Below are 16392 nucleotides of genomic sequence, written 5' to 3' on the forward strand. Positions count from 1 at the left end.
GCGATACCAAGCATATACAGGCACCTGGTGAAAGAGGAGGTCGAGGCAGAGAGCAATACCCAGCATATACAGACACGTGGTGAAAGAAGAGGTCGAGACAGAGACTGACACCAAGCATATACAGACACGTGGTGAAAGAAGAGTTCGAGACAGAGACCGATACCCAGCATATACAGACACGTGCTGAAAGAGGAGGTCGAGACAGAGAACGATACCAAGCATATACAGGCACGTGGTGAAAGAAGCGGTCGAGACAGAGAGCGATACCAAGCATATACAGACACCTGGTGAAAGACGAGGTCGATACAGAGAGCGATACCAAGCATATACAGGCACCGGGTGAAAGAGGAGGTCGAGACAGAGAGCGATACCCAGCATATACAGGCACCTGGTGAAAGAAGAGGTCGAGACAGAGACTGACACCAAGCATATACAGACACGTGGTGAAAGAAGAGTTCGAGACAGAGACCGATACCCAGCATATACAGACACGTGCTGAAAGAGGAGGTCGAGACATAGAGCGATACCCAGCATATACAGACACGTGGTGAAAGAGGAGGTCGAGACAGAGAGCGATACCCAGCATAAACAGGCACCTGGTGAAAGAGGAGGTCGAGACAGAGAGCGATACCAAGCATATACAGACACGTGGTGAAAGAGGAGGTCGAGACAAAGAGCGATACCAAGCATATACAGGCACCTGGTGAAAGAAGTGGTCGAGACAGAGAGCGATACCAAACATATACAGACACGTGGTGAAAGAGGAGGTTGAGACAGAGAGCGATACCAAGCATATACAGACACGTGGTGAAAGAAGAGGTCGAGAAAGAGACCGATACGAAGCATATACAGGCACGTGGTGAAAGAAGAGGTCGAGACAATGAGCGATACCCAGCATATACAGGCACGTGGTGAAAGAAGAGGTCGAGACAGAGAGCGATACCAAGCAAATACAGACAAGTGGTGAAAGAGGGGGTCAAGAAAGAGAGCGATACCAAGCATATACGGGCACCTGGTGAAAGAAGAGGTCGAGACAGAGAGCGATACCCAGCATATACAGACACGTGGTGAAAGAAGAGGTCGAGACAGAGAGCGATACCAAGAATATACAGGCACGTGGTGAAAGAAGAGGTCGAGACAGAGAGCGATACCAAGCATATACAGGCACGTGGTGAAAGAAGAGGTCGAGTCAGAGAGCGATACCAAGCATATACAGGCACGTGGTGAAAGAAGAGGTCGAGACAGAGAGCGATACCAAGCATATACAGGCACGTGGTGAAAGAAGAGGTCGAGACAGAGATCGATACAAAGCATATACAGACACCTGGTGAAAGAGGAGGTCGAGACAGAGATCGATACCAAGCATATACAGGCACCTGGTGAAGAGGAGGTCGAGACATAGAGCGGTAATAAGCATATACAGACACGTGGTGAAAGAAGAGGTCGAGACAGAGAGCGATACCAATCATATACAGACACGTGGTGAAAGAGGAGGTCGAGACAGAGAGCGATACAAAGCATATACAGACACGTGGTGAAAGAGGAGGTCGAGACAGAGAGCGATACCCAGCATATACACGCACCTGGTGAAAGAGGGGGTCGAGACAGAGAGCGATACCAAGCATATACAGGCACCTGGTGAAATAGGAGGTCGAGACAGACAGCGATACCAAGCAAATACAGACACGTGGTGAAAGAAGAGGTCGAGACAGGGAGCGATACCAAGCATATACAGACACGTGGTGAAAGAAGAGGTCGAGACATAGAGCGATACCCAGCATATACAAACACGTGGTGAAAGAAGAGGTCGAGACAGAGAGCGATACCAAGCATATACAGACACGTGGTGAAAGAGGAGGTCGAGACAGAGAGCTACAGTATACCAAGCATATACAGGCACGTGGTGAAAGAATATGTCGAGACAGAGAGCGATACTAAGCATATACAGACACGTGGTGAAAGAGGTCGAGACAGAGAGCGATACCAAGCATATACAGATACGTGGTGAAAGAAGAGGTCGAGACAGAGACCGATACCAAGCATATACAGACACGTGGTGAAAGAGGAGATCTAGACAGAGAGCGATACCCAGCATATACAGACACCTGGTGAAAGAGGAGGTCGAGACATAGAGCGATACCAATCATATACAGACACGTGGTGAAAGAAGAGGTCGAGACAGAGAGCGATACCAAGCATATAGGGGAGTTTAGCAGACTGCTCATTATCATGGGAATAGACGGGACCGAAGGTGTGAGCGATGCAACACTCCGCCGCATAAAGAATTGACATAATGACCTGCATGAGGAGTGACATGCAGCAAGTTTCACAAGAAGTCATTGGAAACGAGTGTGCAAGTCAAAAGACATCAATTACGTCGATCACGTTGACCGTGAAATACATCAGGAGCTGATTGCCAGCAGACTATTAGTAGATACACCCTTATTGCATAAATACGGTAAGTCAACTACATTGGATGACATGCTATTTAAAATTGATACCGGGTTAAGCGTATACACAATCTTTAAAAAAAATCACAACGCTCAATAACACAGTCTCTTTGAAAGCCCCCGATACAAGTCCTACCTCCTACTCAGGCGATTACATACATGCATTAGACAAAACAAATCTCAAATACAGAAAACGATCATCAACGACGTTGTCTACGTTTAACATTTTGAACAGCGCACAACCATGGGTCTGCAAACTTCGCCTAATGTAGGTGTGTTGACATTGTCATACGCGGTTAAAGAGCAGCAAGAACAAAGAATAAGTCATGTCTGAATACGGCAAACTATTTTCAGAACCCTCTCGGAAAAAGTAAATCGCACATTCGCGAAGATGCGATTCAAGAGCTGACGCCACCGAGGCGCGTAACTGAAGCCTTAATATATCGCCTTAAATACAAACTTGAGAAAATGGTCAAAGACAAAATGGTAAGGCCTGAATTGGAACTTACAAATTGGGTCAATCAAATCGTGATTGTTGTAAAATCCAAAGGCAAAATTGCGGATCTGTGTAGATCCAAAACAATTCAAAAACAGAAAATTGATGTATCACTGTGCTATTTATAGCAAACTGGCAAATGTCGGTAGCCTATTCTGGCATGTAGGAAAGATTTTCACTATACTATTTCGGTAGTGTTTTCTCACAATACATGACAATTATCATTTACTGATAGGTTTTAATGTATTTCTTTCCCTAAAATTCGTGTTATTTCATATCTTAAAGGCAATCCTGTGTTATCAACATATGGCTCTTTCGGCGTAGCTGTATACGCCAGCTTTTCACCTTAGCCTAACCTTTGTAAGCGACCAATCTATTTGAATATAAAATTTCCCGCCGGTAGGCCCGATACTTTTCGCAGTAGAAAACGTGCAATTTACAAACAGATTTCACATATGATATGTTACTCCATTGACTTTATATTTTTGGGAAGTATAGAAAATGAAAAGGGATACTACAGTTCGTTTAGCAACGATGTTAACTGCGTATTCAGCATAAACAATTGTATCTCTAATGATAAGGTTTAAGAGAATGAGCATTTTCACACTTAATTCTCGACATCAATACAGAGTGTGTGCCCCTTCATACTTAGAAGAATGTCAGCGCCAGAGCGTTTGTACTTAAATGCTGTGTTCTCATATTTGGTAACTACTACGATATTGCATTCTGTGCACTGATAAATTTAAAGCCACACACCTTGAAATGCAATACATGGCATAGTAAATTGAAGTATAAATAAAAAACATATTTGATCTATACCAATTTGAATATGTCTGGTGGTTAAAAGGTAGAACTCCGTCTCTTTTGCGCTTAAAAACTTAAAAATAATCGCGTTTGTCGAAATGGACGTATACGTCTTTAAATCCTACTTTCGGTTTTAAATGCGGTACCGTTTGAAAAATAATAAATACTTGCTAACCAGGCTATACATTTAATTGTATCTATCTAAATTAGAATATATCTGGTGGTTACAAGGTAGAAATCCGTCTTTTTTTGCGCTGAAACTTAAAAATAATCGCGTTGGTCGAAATGTATGCATACGTTAAGAAATCCTACTTTCGGTTTTAAAATTTAAACAAAATAATAAATTACTTGCTAACTAGGCTATAGATTTAATGGCAATTTTGCACTATTTCAAATTGCATCTATATGTATTGATTAACATGTACTTCATTTCAAGGTGTGTGGATTTAAGATCATAGTATTGTTGGTGTTCAGTAAACTGATATACGCTTTGATGAAAATATTTTAAATTGTTTTCGAAATGGACAGTTAAACACGTAAATGTTTAAAGCTTTAAAAAAAGCCGTCGTTTCAGCGGTGGAAACGTTACCTCACTTTAATGAAGTGCATTCCAACCCACAAGGTATCAAGGTCAGTTTGCGGTCAGTTACAGAAATCGTTATATGAACGCTATCGCTGTGTGCACTTGAAGTTTATTTTGATCAGAAAGATGCTACACAAAGATATTCGGCGATATTATTATGGTATGTCAATTTTTTAGATTTTTAATGTGTTTTCAACAATTGCATGATAAGGACCAATTTTGATTAATTTAATCAGAAATATTTCTCCATTTAGAATAATTTATAAAGCATGAGCACGATGATTCACGATACTTTTAATAATGAAATCAACTAAGATTTGAGTGTTGCCGGCTGACCTATATGCTTTTACTCATTTTCATGCTTCTTGTGTTTTTCTATTCTGTAATTACAGATATCTGAGTAGTTATATCTTATAAAGCGAAATAAGCAACGAAATCTGGCGCAAATCCCCGTAATTGATTTGCGTGTGATGCAGCTAAGAACTGCGCAGAAAAAAGGCATTTGTTATCTTTGATCACATAGATATAACTTTTGAGCATTCATAAACACTGACCACAATCAGCGCCGCATATCTTTTTTAAAGCTCTTTGTTGTTTACAGTTCATTCCGTCTTCCATTGACAATTTTCTTACCCGGCTCTTACCCTGAAAGTCTTGGGAATGGAATTTAACGGCAATGCGTCCGGATTTTGGAAACTAAGTCGAACAACAGTTGTCTCCCATTCGGGTAAGTATCGCTGGCTTCCGGTCTGTTAAAAGTAATGGTCCTGTCTATTTTGGATACCTAATAAACTTGGTCGTGTCTATTTTGGATTATAAATGAACTGCACTCATGTCATAATAATAATGTTTTTGCAATGCAGACCAGGCCGATAATGCAATGTATTATATCAGTTGTCAATAATCAGAATTTGATACAATCATTCTCTTGTACTGCATTCAATAGCTGCCATTAACACCGACAAATACACTCAAAAGAAGTATCTTTAAAAAAAAAGATATACGGTGTTGATGTTAATAGGTTTACGATGTTGAAAACGATCGTCAATAAATTCAAAGAATTATGAAATAATATAATAATTATGAAATAAAGAAAAGAATTATGACTTATGTCGGGGAGGTTTTTCTGAACAATTCCTAGCCGCATTATATCCACATATATTAAAATAAGTACGATCGTAGTTAATTGTTTGATTATTGGAGACCGGAGAACCTACTTCGAGAATGTAAACGCCGCGCGAAGAAAAAAGCTTGAATATAAAAAAAACATGCACAAAAAGATATGTGTATACAGATATGAAGTTTCGTAAATACAACTGTATAGGCTGCAAAATCAATAAATTTTGCATTAATTTGGTTTTAAATGTAATAATTTAACATATATATTCCTTAATCAATTACTAAAACGAAATATGACAGAACATTGTATAATAAGCACTTCGAAATGCGCATAAATGATATACCATTAATACTAGTTATTAACAAATGCGTCAATCAGCAATTACTCGGTAAAGGGATTAATGAAAGGGTGCAAACATTACATGGCGACGAACACCAGTTCTGAACACAAGTTCAAAAAAGCCATTTATTCGGTTTTTTAAAGTGTTATCGCTGTAATTACACTACAACATGCAAACTCCAAATTACATCAACATCAAAGTGCTGAATGCACTAAAATTATTCAATATGCAAAACATTGCCCTACTTGTGATAATATAAATGTATCTCGTAGACTCGTACCTTCATGATTTAAATGTCATAATCTACCGACAGCAACACATATCCTCTGTGTGAAGTCCTCGCATGATAAGCAGGGACAAAACTTTCTGCTTTTGGGGAATTCTTCGTTTTAATAAAGTCTCTTCTAAACAAAAATCAAATTTAAGCGGAAAGTGTCGTCCCTTTACTCACATGCATCAAGACGTTTACATTTATGTGAATAAATTCTACGCTAGCAATTAAAACACTGTAGCATCGTCTCGAAGGAGTCTGGCTGACGTATGACCCTGACCTTTGACCCGTCCACTAGGAGCTCGGCCGGGCGGGGTCTCATGTTGTAGTTACTGGACATGCTGGTGCAGTACGCCCCCACGTCGAACACCGCCAGATGGCAGCCCTCATGCGGGGTGGCTAACAATCGGTCCTGCGTGAAAACGGAGCAATCACGTTATAGGGGCTCATGTCGATTGACAATTGTTTAAGTTTAAACCTATTTATTTTAGCTCGATTGCATCGAAAGCCTAGGGCTTATATAGACGCTCTCGAGTCCGTTTCCTGGGCTTTGATACTATTTACTTGTAAAGTAGAATAATGATTCGATAGGCACTGTAAAAACACATATGCGTCGAACAAAAACTAATGGTGTTATGGTACGATATTTTATTAAAAAGCACCGATTTCTAAAAAATATTAAGTCTGTTTAAACACGATTAGCTTAATATAGTTGTTCCTTTCAATGAAATTAAGAACTTAAGCCAATTTTTCTTTAACAAGATATAGTAATGTTGGAGAAATCGAGACTTCCCACTGAAGTCGTACCGAGTCATGACAGTAAACAGCAATTGACCAACTGCGCCGGTTTTTTTGAAGAACAAGTTTGTAAACTACAGCTAAAGAGATGATCTACTATACTGAAGTCAAAATACTTATATAAAAGGGCATTTGAAACAAGACCCACATTGAAATTTTGGTCGGAATTTCTGCATTATTCTTCATAACATATTATATTCATTAAACCATATTCATGTCAAAATATATACTGTATTTCAATTTCTGTTTTTGTTTTCTAAACTGTGTTCTTGAGAGCACCACAACTGGATTTTAGTTAAACAGATTCTTCGTGTAAACCAAAAATAACATACAAGCGGAAAGTGTCGTCCCTTATTCACATGTGTGGACTGAGAATGCTAATCTGGGACGACACTTAAAGAAATTGAATTAAACCCTGTTTTTCAAGAGAGAGGCTAATTGACAATATCTCAGTTGTTAAATTTACGGCGTTCGTGTTTGAACGGCGTACTGTGATAATGTATGGGTTATGGAAAAGCTGTCAGTGAGTTGTAAGCGTCACGATGTTATAAAAGCTGAACCAAAATGAAATCTGAGATGGTGAAGAAACTTAAATCAAGAGAATAGAACGCTCAACTTTTCAACCAAAAAGTTTCACGAATTTCAACACAGCTTTTACAAAACACATTAAGACAAAACAAAATGAATATACGGTAATGATTGTAATACCCCTACCGTTCTAGATCTTGGTTGGTATGTTTGTAAGTACACGTTCTGATGACAAACCTATCACAAGCATGGGTATTACAGCGTTTACATTTTGGCTTAACCTTAACAGTCCGAAACTGTTATAGACCATATGCATTTGAGGGTATGATAGTAAATGTGTCGTAGCATGCAAAGCTAAACGTTGTTCAGGCGAATCGAATTTTCGAAATCACATTACTAAAGAATAAAGACCGTTAACTTCTTCTTACATGTTAACCTTGCACTTACATGTCCCAGGAAGTCGCCGCTCTCACAAACAGGCCCCACAACTTCATACACACGGCGTTCCTGCACATTCACGGGGCTGTTGTCGAACTGTTGGCAATTCTGGACATTTTGTGCGTCAGCAATTTGGAATCCATGTTCCAAATGCCCATATCGGACCCCATTATCTGAATTCACTGTTTGGAATCTGTTTTCTGTATTGTCATTTTGAACTTGTTGTTCGAAATGGCTATTTGTGACTCTGTTTTCTGTATGCTCATTTTCAAAAACTCCATTCTTGACTCCTTGTTCAGGGCAGCCATTCGAGATGATCTGACTGGTCGGTTCGACCAATTCAATATGGTGGTAAGCGCCATAAAGCGCTGGACGAATGACTTCCGTCATTGACCCGTCCACAACAATGTAACTGAAAGTAGTTTTTAAGTACTATTATTGTAGTAGTACAATAGTATAAACTTCGTCATGTAATAAAGTAACCTACCATACAAAATAACATTAACAAGATCAGTCTTAACTCATTCTCTTATGGATATGTGTATGTGTATAACAAGTAAAAAGTCGGACACATTTACATCAAATAATATTTAAGATCTACAATAAATGGATACATATTTTGAAAGTTTATCTCAAAAAGCAATACAATACATAATATAAATCAGTATTATGTAAGACAAAACAAACAATTCACACTGTTCAGTTCTATGAAGTAGTTGGCAATATATAAATAGAAAAATTACCTTTCCAAACGTTTACTATTGATGTATTAATGGTGTAATTTTTTTAAAACTGTTTTAGTGCAGTTTATCAATAATTTAATGTCCTATATTAATTCTTAAATTATATGCACCCCATTACCTATGCAATGTAGCTGGTTACGATCAAATGATACTTTACCTTTTCTCGGCCCCATGTTTAACACCCAGAACTCTCGTCAGCAAGACAGCGGCGTCCCCGATCAAAGAGCGTCCCGGTTCGAGTATCAGAGACACTTCCGGTGCCAGCTCCTGATGAATCGCATCCACAATGCCACGTGGTGTTGCGTTCCGTTCACCAATGGGTTTTTGAAAGTCGGCTGTCGTCTTCAGAGAAGCTTTCATCGTACGCGAAGCCTACAATAGAACACTGTTTAGATGGGTCGTACATGAATCGTTAATGAGGTATAGAAAATAATACAGTTTAAATTAATCATACGACAAACTACATGAATACAATTTAAATGGATCGCACGAAAGTTCTAAGTTCAATATAGTTTAGATGAATCATACGAAAATTCTATAACACGAAATGTTTAAGTGGATTGTACAAAAGGTCTATAAAAGAGCACACTTATAAGGAGTCGTAATTTAGAGCCAAATAATAACACAATGTAAATGGATCGTACGAATCTATAACACAGCACATTTGAAATGGATTTTGTTTAAAGTTAACAAAAGAACGTAGCCTAGAGATGTCAAATGAGCACCCCCGGTGTCATAGCGTGTAACGGCCCAACCCGCAAAGGTAAGTTACAGAGTTCCATAGCGAGTTACACTATAGTCTCAAGCCATAAACTTTAACCTACGTGGCTATTATAAAATGTCCTCCAATTAATCCGATTCATTCATCTACTAATGGTCAAACACCAAGTCAGTCTAACTGACAGTCTACCATCGAGAGCTCGACACACTTACATGACGGGTATTATCAAGCCCTAGGACATTCTAAGTGACAATCTTTTCTAAGGCTCGACACACTTACATACCGTGTATTGTCAAACCCTAGGAAATTCTATGTGGCACTCGACACACTTACATGGCGGGTATTGTCAGACCCTAGGAAATTTAAGCGACACTCTTTTCTCAGGCCCGACACACGTACATGACAGGTATTGTCAGACCCTAGGACATTTTTAGTGACACTTTTTTCTCAGGCTCGACACACTTACATGGCGGGCATTGCCAGACCCTAGGAAATTTAAGTGACACTCATTTCTCAGGCTTGACACACGTACATGGCGGGCAATGTCAGACCCTAGGACATTCTAAGTGACACTCGTTTCTCAGGCTCGACACACTTACATGGCGGGTATATTCAAACCCTAGAAAATTCTAAGTGACACTCTTTTCTCATTCTTGACACACTTACATGGCGATTTTTTTCAAATCCTAGACAATTCTAAGTGACACTCTTTTCTCATTCTTGACACACTTACATGGCGGGTATAGTATATCCCCTAGAACATTCTAAGTGACACCCTTTTCTCATTCTTGACACACTTACATGGCGGGTATAGTCTATCCCCTATTGAGACACTTACATGGCGGGTATAGTCTATCCCCTATTGACACACCTACATGGCGGGTATAGTCTATCCCCTATTGACACACTTACATGGCGGGTATAGTCTATCCCCTATTGAGACACTTACATGGCGGGTATAGTCTATGTCCTATTGACAAACTTACATGGCGGGTATAGTCTATCCCCAAACCGCCGCCCAGATTGATGTACTTCATGTGTTGGAATCCGCTTGCTTTAAGTGAGCTGAACTCTTTCATCATCGCTTTCGCCGATTTCCTGAAAACGACATGTGCGGAGCTTGGTCATATTAAGTGTAGGTCGAAATCTGATAGTGTCATCCATCCTCCCCCGTATATTTTGGTAACAGTATCTTAGATGCGTTTTGACGTTATAATTAGATGAAAAATATTTTTCTGGTGTAATCTTTATCAATATAAGCGATATCTTTACATGTCAATATATGTATCCGAAAACGTCAATGTCTGTACCCGAACACGTCAATGTTTGAAGCCGAACACGTCCATGTGTTTATCAGAACACGTAAATTTTCGTACACGAACACGTCAATGTTTAAACCCGAACACGTCAATATTTTTACCAGAACACGTTAAAATGTTGTACCTACACACGTCAATGTTTGTTCCTTAACATTTCAACTGTGTTTATCCGAACACATCAATGTATATTCCGGAACACTTATATGTTTGTTCCTAAACCAGACCCTATGTTTACCTGAACACGTCGATGTCTGTGATAGTTGATCCCAGGTGACTGTGGACGCCCACTACGTGCACAAGAGGCTCGTGCCTCAACGCCTCGACCACATGACTCATTTGAAACATCTCTATACCGAACTTGGACCCGCTTGTGCCGGTTGTGTTGTATTTGTGCACTTTCTGTAAGATTAAAACTCATGCTGTCCGAACATGCATTGCTGTACATAATTTGGATTGCATTAAATGCAGTTCCTTTGCTTAAAGTTCTGTGCACATAGATGACGAAAAGTAGGTGAACTAACTAAATAAGCTCGTATTTAAGTTGGTTTCACCAGGTTTTTAATTTAGTAAAAGTATGTCATATGTAATGCAAGAATAACTTCACAGCGTTGCAAGGCTGGCCGACGTAAGATATGTATTTCCGGCCTCAGGACAAACAAAAACAAAATATGAAATGTATATAACTACAGGTATTAAAGGGACTTGTTCACAGATTTTGGCATGTTTCGAAGTTTGCCATTAAATGTTTTGAATGGATAAATGCAAACAATTGAATTGAAGAGCGCCAGTATAAACAAGAATAAAAGTAAAGAAAGAAACAAAGCAATCCACATCTGGGCTCGAACAATTGACTCTTAGAGTAAAAGTCTAACGCTTAGACCACTTGGCTATCCATGCTGATATAGTGATAAATCATACAGGTATTTTGTACTTTATATAGACAAATCCCCGTAATGCTACACATACAACGATATCAACAGAACTCTCCAAATTATTCCATCGTTTCGCGTTTGTAACGCTTGTTTTTTTTTTAGATTTTTAAATCGTTAAAAGATGCACATAATTGATATTTTAGAGCATGGTAAATGTTGAGTATTACTATTTCCTTGCAAATAACATAATTACAACGAACATGTGCAGATCTGAAATTATTTTTTTTCAATTGTGTCAATTTATCAAAACTGAACAGGTCCCTTTAAAGGTAGACATGTTTATGCGACACTAAGAGTGTAAAGGACAGCGTTAACGTATATTGTAGATAACAATTCATATCGAACATACTTGTTTACGAGTATTACTGTATTAATACAGAATGTAGTATGAACTTTTACACAATGGAATGCTATTATACGGTTACCCCGCCCATCTCCGAAAAAGCGCCACGAAGCAGTCGTCTTATCCGTCTGGCTGTGTGTGCGTGCGTCCGTCTACCGACATATTCGTCAGACAATTCATGTATGTTGCATAACTTTTCCATATTTTGTTGGATTTTAAAATAATTTGGCAAAAATGTAAACCAAAAATATAACGTCATAAACTCATAACATCGTGTATCGTATGTAACACCCGTCCTTCAGTTTCTACAAAACAGCTTGAAAATTCCTGTCGCCGCCATAACTTTGCCACATATTGATCATTGGTTTAAAAAATCTCATGAAATACAAATGTAAACCATAATATGATGACGTTTCGCGTGTTATACCCGGCCGTCTCCCTACATCAAATGTCAAGGTCACACTTAAACGTCAGAGGGCAATTGGGTCATGAAACGGCTTGAATATTCAAGTCAAAGCCATAACTTGTTCATGCATTAATGGATTTGAAAATATCTTCGTACAAATGTAAACCATCGTATGACGACGTGTCACATGCAACATCCGTATTCCTACCTCAAAGGTCAAGGTCACACCTAAAGGTTAAACCCGACTTTGAACAAACACGGTTTGCGGCAGCATGATTTATGTCCTATGGATATATGTCTTGTATGCCTTTATTTTTACTGACAATATAGGTTCAGCCATACGCAATGGTAAAACGGGGGACCGGAAACAGGGACTTATTTCGTTTGGCCTTAAGATTACGACAAAGAGACGCTTTTCAACATTAGGTTCGTACACATAACACCATGGTATAATACTTTCATTGAAGATGATGTATAAAATGATATTGGTATACATGGCTGGATAGTGAACTAAATAACTCAAATATTCTACTCGGGTGCATTTGATTTCACCACAAAGACGCACTATTTAATCTGCACTATATATATAATATAGTATAATTGCCAACATATTTACTTATTACTAGTAAGTGCCTAATGCTCCAGAAGATGTCTGGAAAATATTTAACAGTTTCAATAGCTCTCTGCTTTAGAAAGAAATTATTCACTCACAAAAACTGACCTAATCAAAACTTACAGCGTCTATGTTTGGGTTGATCCGCAGGAGAACCCGCGCCACTTTCTTCAGTCTTCTGCAAGCGGCAATGGTTTGCTGCAAGTTGAACCAGCCGTCAATATTGAGCAGACATCCCCGCTCCACGGCGAGTTCGATTTCCCATCCCTGCTTCCCGTTCCCGTTCAACACGATACGGCTGGGTTCGAAGCCCAGCCGCAGTGCCAGGCGCAGCTCGAACCCGCTTACCAAGGTCACCGAGCAGCCGCGGTCACGCATGAGTTCCAACACAGCCGGGTTCATATTGGCTTTCATAGCGTAGTTCAAACACGCCTCGCGGTTTATTGATTTCAGCGTTTCTTTGTATGATTCGATATTGGAAATTATCTGATTTTTGCTGTAGACGAAGACAGGAGATTTCGTCTCAAAGTCACTCTCTTCCATAAAAGCTTTGATAGATTTCACGTCTACGTTTTCGCAAAATAAATATCCGTTTTGGAGAGCAAAATAATCGGAAAAGTGATAGCAGTCGCTATTTTCATAATACTCCATCTTCGACCAGGATGTTTCTGTAAGAACCGAGTTTACCACACTTGACACCCGACGAGAATTAAACTGTATACGAGTGATTAATATATTAAAAGATACAAGGATATTTAGAACCGGCCTACACTAATAAACTAGGTGAACCAAATACCGACATCACCGGGCGATAGCTGTATACCCACAAGACACAAATGCAGGGCCGTAGTGAGCTGATAATCGTTCCATGTATTGCGAAACTGTCTACCTAAAAATGTAGCGATATGGCATTTGGGAAAATATTTGTGGTCCGAATACACATATCAATTACTTAATTAACAAACCCTGTATAAGTTGTTTTCCTTAATATTATATGAAACGCGAAATGTTGGCAAAACATTTTTGGATTAAGCATGCGACAACACTAAAATAACCCGAGTGATCGCGTTAGAATTTTAAGACTAAATAACTTTTAATCTTACATCTGTACAAAGCGTTTTAATCGAACCATATAAATCAAAATGTTATAAAAGTTATATACCGCTGGGTGTGAAAAATCCAATAAGGAAAGTTATAAAATGGAGTAACTTAAAACTAAAAGAATTACCGTTCATTTAAAGAAAAGGCTTGTTTACTATTTTGGATAATCGGATATTCCAAGTTTAAATAAGTATTCAACACCATTTCGACAATTATTTTTTACTTTTCAGTTTTGATGTATATAATCATTTATATAGAATAAAATACCTTATATGGCGTTCTTTATAAAACCACGTGCTTATTTATCCATATTCTACTTGATGCACATGAATATCTTATACAATACAGATGCAAGAAAAAACATAGATGCAAAGTAACATCATATGTGATAAATGATTCTCAGTTATTTTAGTCATTTCATAGATATCGTCCATCATATAAACTGACTTTATGTCAGCAAACATACTGCGACCACATGCTAAAACTTAAAACAAATCTGACGTAACTTCATGGTGCTCTTAGAGCTTTGATAAAAATGATCATTTGTGTTAAGCATAGTCAGATTTAACGTCTTAATGTCATTGGTAAGATTGGAAGTGCAGAAGAACATCAGTCCTTAGTTTAAATGTGTACATAGTAACACAAGAGCTGTGTTTGTGAAACACAATGCCCCTTACTGCGCCGCTTTGAAGCCATATATTTGACCTTTGACCTTGAAGTATGACCATGACCTTTCACCACTCAAAATGTGAAGCTCTATGAGATACACATGCATGCCAAATATCAAGTTGCTTTCATCAATATTGCAAAAGTTAGGACCATGGTTAAAGTTTTGAGACAGACATACAAATACAATGAGAGACAGACACATACACTGTGCAATGACAGACAGACACATACAATGACAGACAGACAGGCCAAAAACAATATACCCCGATCATTCGATCCGGGGGCATAAAAACAAGTGTTTGGCTTGTGTAGCTCTTACAGCTCCCAAGTATACAACATAAAACATGAGCATAACTATATATTTACACTTACTAGCAGATTAATAAGAGCGGATGAAACCCCCATCAAGAAAAATAATGACATGTCTTCTGATGTGTATAGACTCATTATTGGTTTAACGTTGAGGAAATATGGTAGTGGAAAGCGTTTTCATGGTTTCAATCAGATTTATCTGGAATGAGTGTTAGTCCATGCGTTGAGCTTTTATGAGTATATATACCAGGGACCTATACATGTGTTTGTATAGGTCCCTGTACATACGTAGAGCTCGAAGATCTTCCTGGTACAGGCAAAAAACATGTAAAAATATGTCCCACGTGGATCTGTGTCTATAAAATTGAGTTCAATCAACCTAATGGATCGTAACAACCACAATACCTGTACCATCGACATCAAATTGCGTGTGTTTTGTGCAGAAATGCTCAAAACGAAACTTGATAATAGTTCGTTATCAAACCGAATGGGAAAGAATTGAATTGGCAATAATAGCAAAGGAAAAGGTTACACTGTACTATTTTTTAACACGCGTGTCTGTTCTTATACTGGCAATTGAAGGTTTGTAGTGTATAACACATTAATTTAAATTAATTTTAAATTAGGGCACTTTCTTATTTCAGTGTGATCATTGCTATATGTTAACTGGTGCAAGGTGCAAACACACCGAATGTAATACTAGTAAATTGTTTCAGTTTGTTCATTGAGTTAAAGAAACTAATATATTTCAGACTTATAATAAATATCCTGGCGTCTCGATTCTGGACGAGTCTCTCCAGCTGGCCCCACGTTTTGCCAATCTGCTTAGCATCTGCATACAACTCGTTGCGCCAGCTGTTTTCAAATTGGGTATATCTCAGCGTTTTCCATTTAAGAAACAAGGCGTTGTGGATGTGGTGTTCGCCCAGCAACCGATAGGTCAAGGGTTCGATCCCCACTAAGGGAGTGTTTTTAGATCTCCCTTGTAAGACACCAAGTACTGGAGTTCAGAGTGTTTTAATCAGCCTTTATCATTCGATGCAATCGAGCTGAAATAACTAGGTTTAAACTGAACAGGGGTTGATTCCTTGTGTGTTCTGTCCTATTTTTGTCGTATTCGTCATATTTCTGTTGTATTCCTCAAATTTCTGTTGAGTTTTTTAGTATATATGCACGCTGGTGGTAATATTGGACGTCAATGCCAAAATATCATCGCTGGCCTTCCTATGCCAAAGTTTAGATATCATTGAAATGTTGCAACACTGGATGTCATCAGAAACAACAATAGGGCAATCGCCAAAATTAATCCACCGACCCAACATGACATGTCGCCTATGCTATGCATCTCTAAAGGGACTCTTTATAACATTATCACCAAACATTGGAAGCTCATCCAAGAAAAAAT

The 16392-nt window shown here is 38.7% G+C and overlaps 1 protein-coding gene across 2 annotated transcripts in view; it reads right to left on the bottom strand.

Annotated features, from left to right (window-relative positions):
• Positions 1–15461, bottom strand: part of LOC127856863 (uncharacterized) — a 54704-nt gene extending 39243 nt beyond the window's left edge. Inside the window, exons 1-7 of one of the 2 annotated variants that reach the window (XM_052393024.1) lie at positions 15393–15461; positions 13029–13619; positions 10847–11010; positions 10279–10390; positions 8729–8943; positions 7838–8240; positions 5908–6476 (exon numbers count right to left, since the gene is read on the bottom strand). In XM_052393024.1, coding sequence (XP_052248984.1) covers positions 6285–6476; positions 7838–8240; positions 8729–8943; positions 10279–10390; positions 10847–11010; positions 13029–13619; positions 15393–15407 — 1692 coding nt within the window. In that variant the 5' untranslated portion in view covers positions 15408–15461 and the 3' untranslated portion in view covers positions 5908–6284. Of the gene's footprint in view, positions 1–5907; positions 6477–7837; positions 8241–8728; positions 8944–10278; positions 10391–10846; positions 11011–13028; positions 13620–15392 lie in introns of those variants that run through there. The other variant, XM_052393022.1, reaches the window with a different exon arrangement.
• Between the last annotated feature and the right edge of the window lie 931 nt (positions 15462–16392).

This window comes from Dreissena polymorpha, chromosome 14 (genome assembly GCF_020536995.1).
Source record: "Dreissena polymorpha isolate Duluth1 chromosome 14, UMN_Dpol_1.0, whole genome shotgun sequence".
Taxonomy (NCBI): domain Eukaryota; kingdom Metazoa; phylum Mollusca; class Bivalvia; order Myida; family Dreissenidae; genus Dreissena; species Dreissena polymorpha.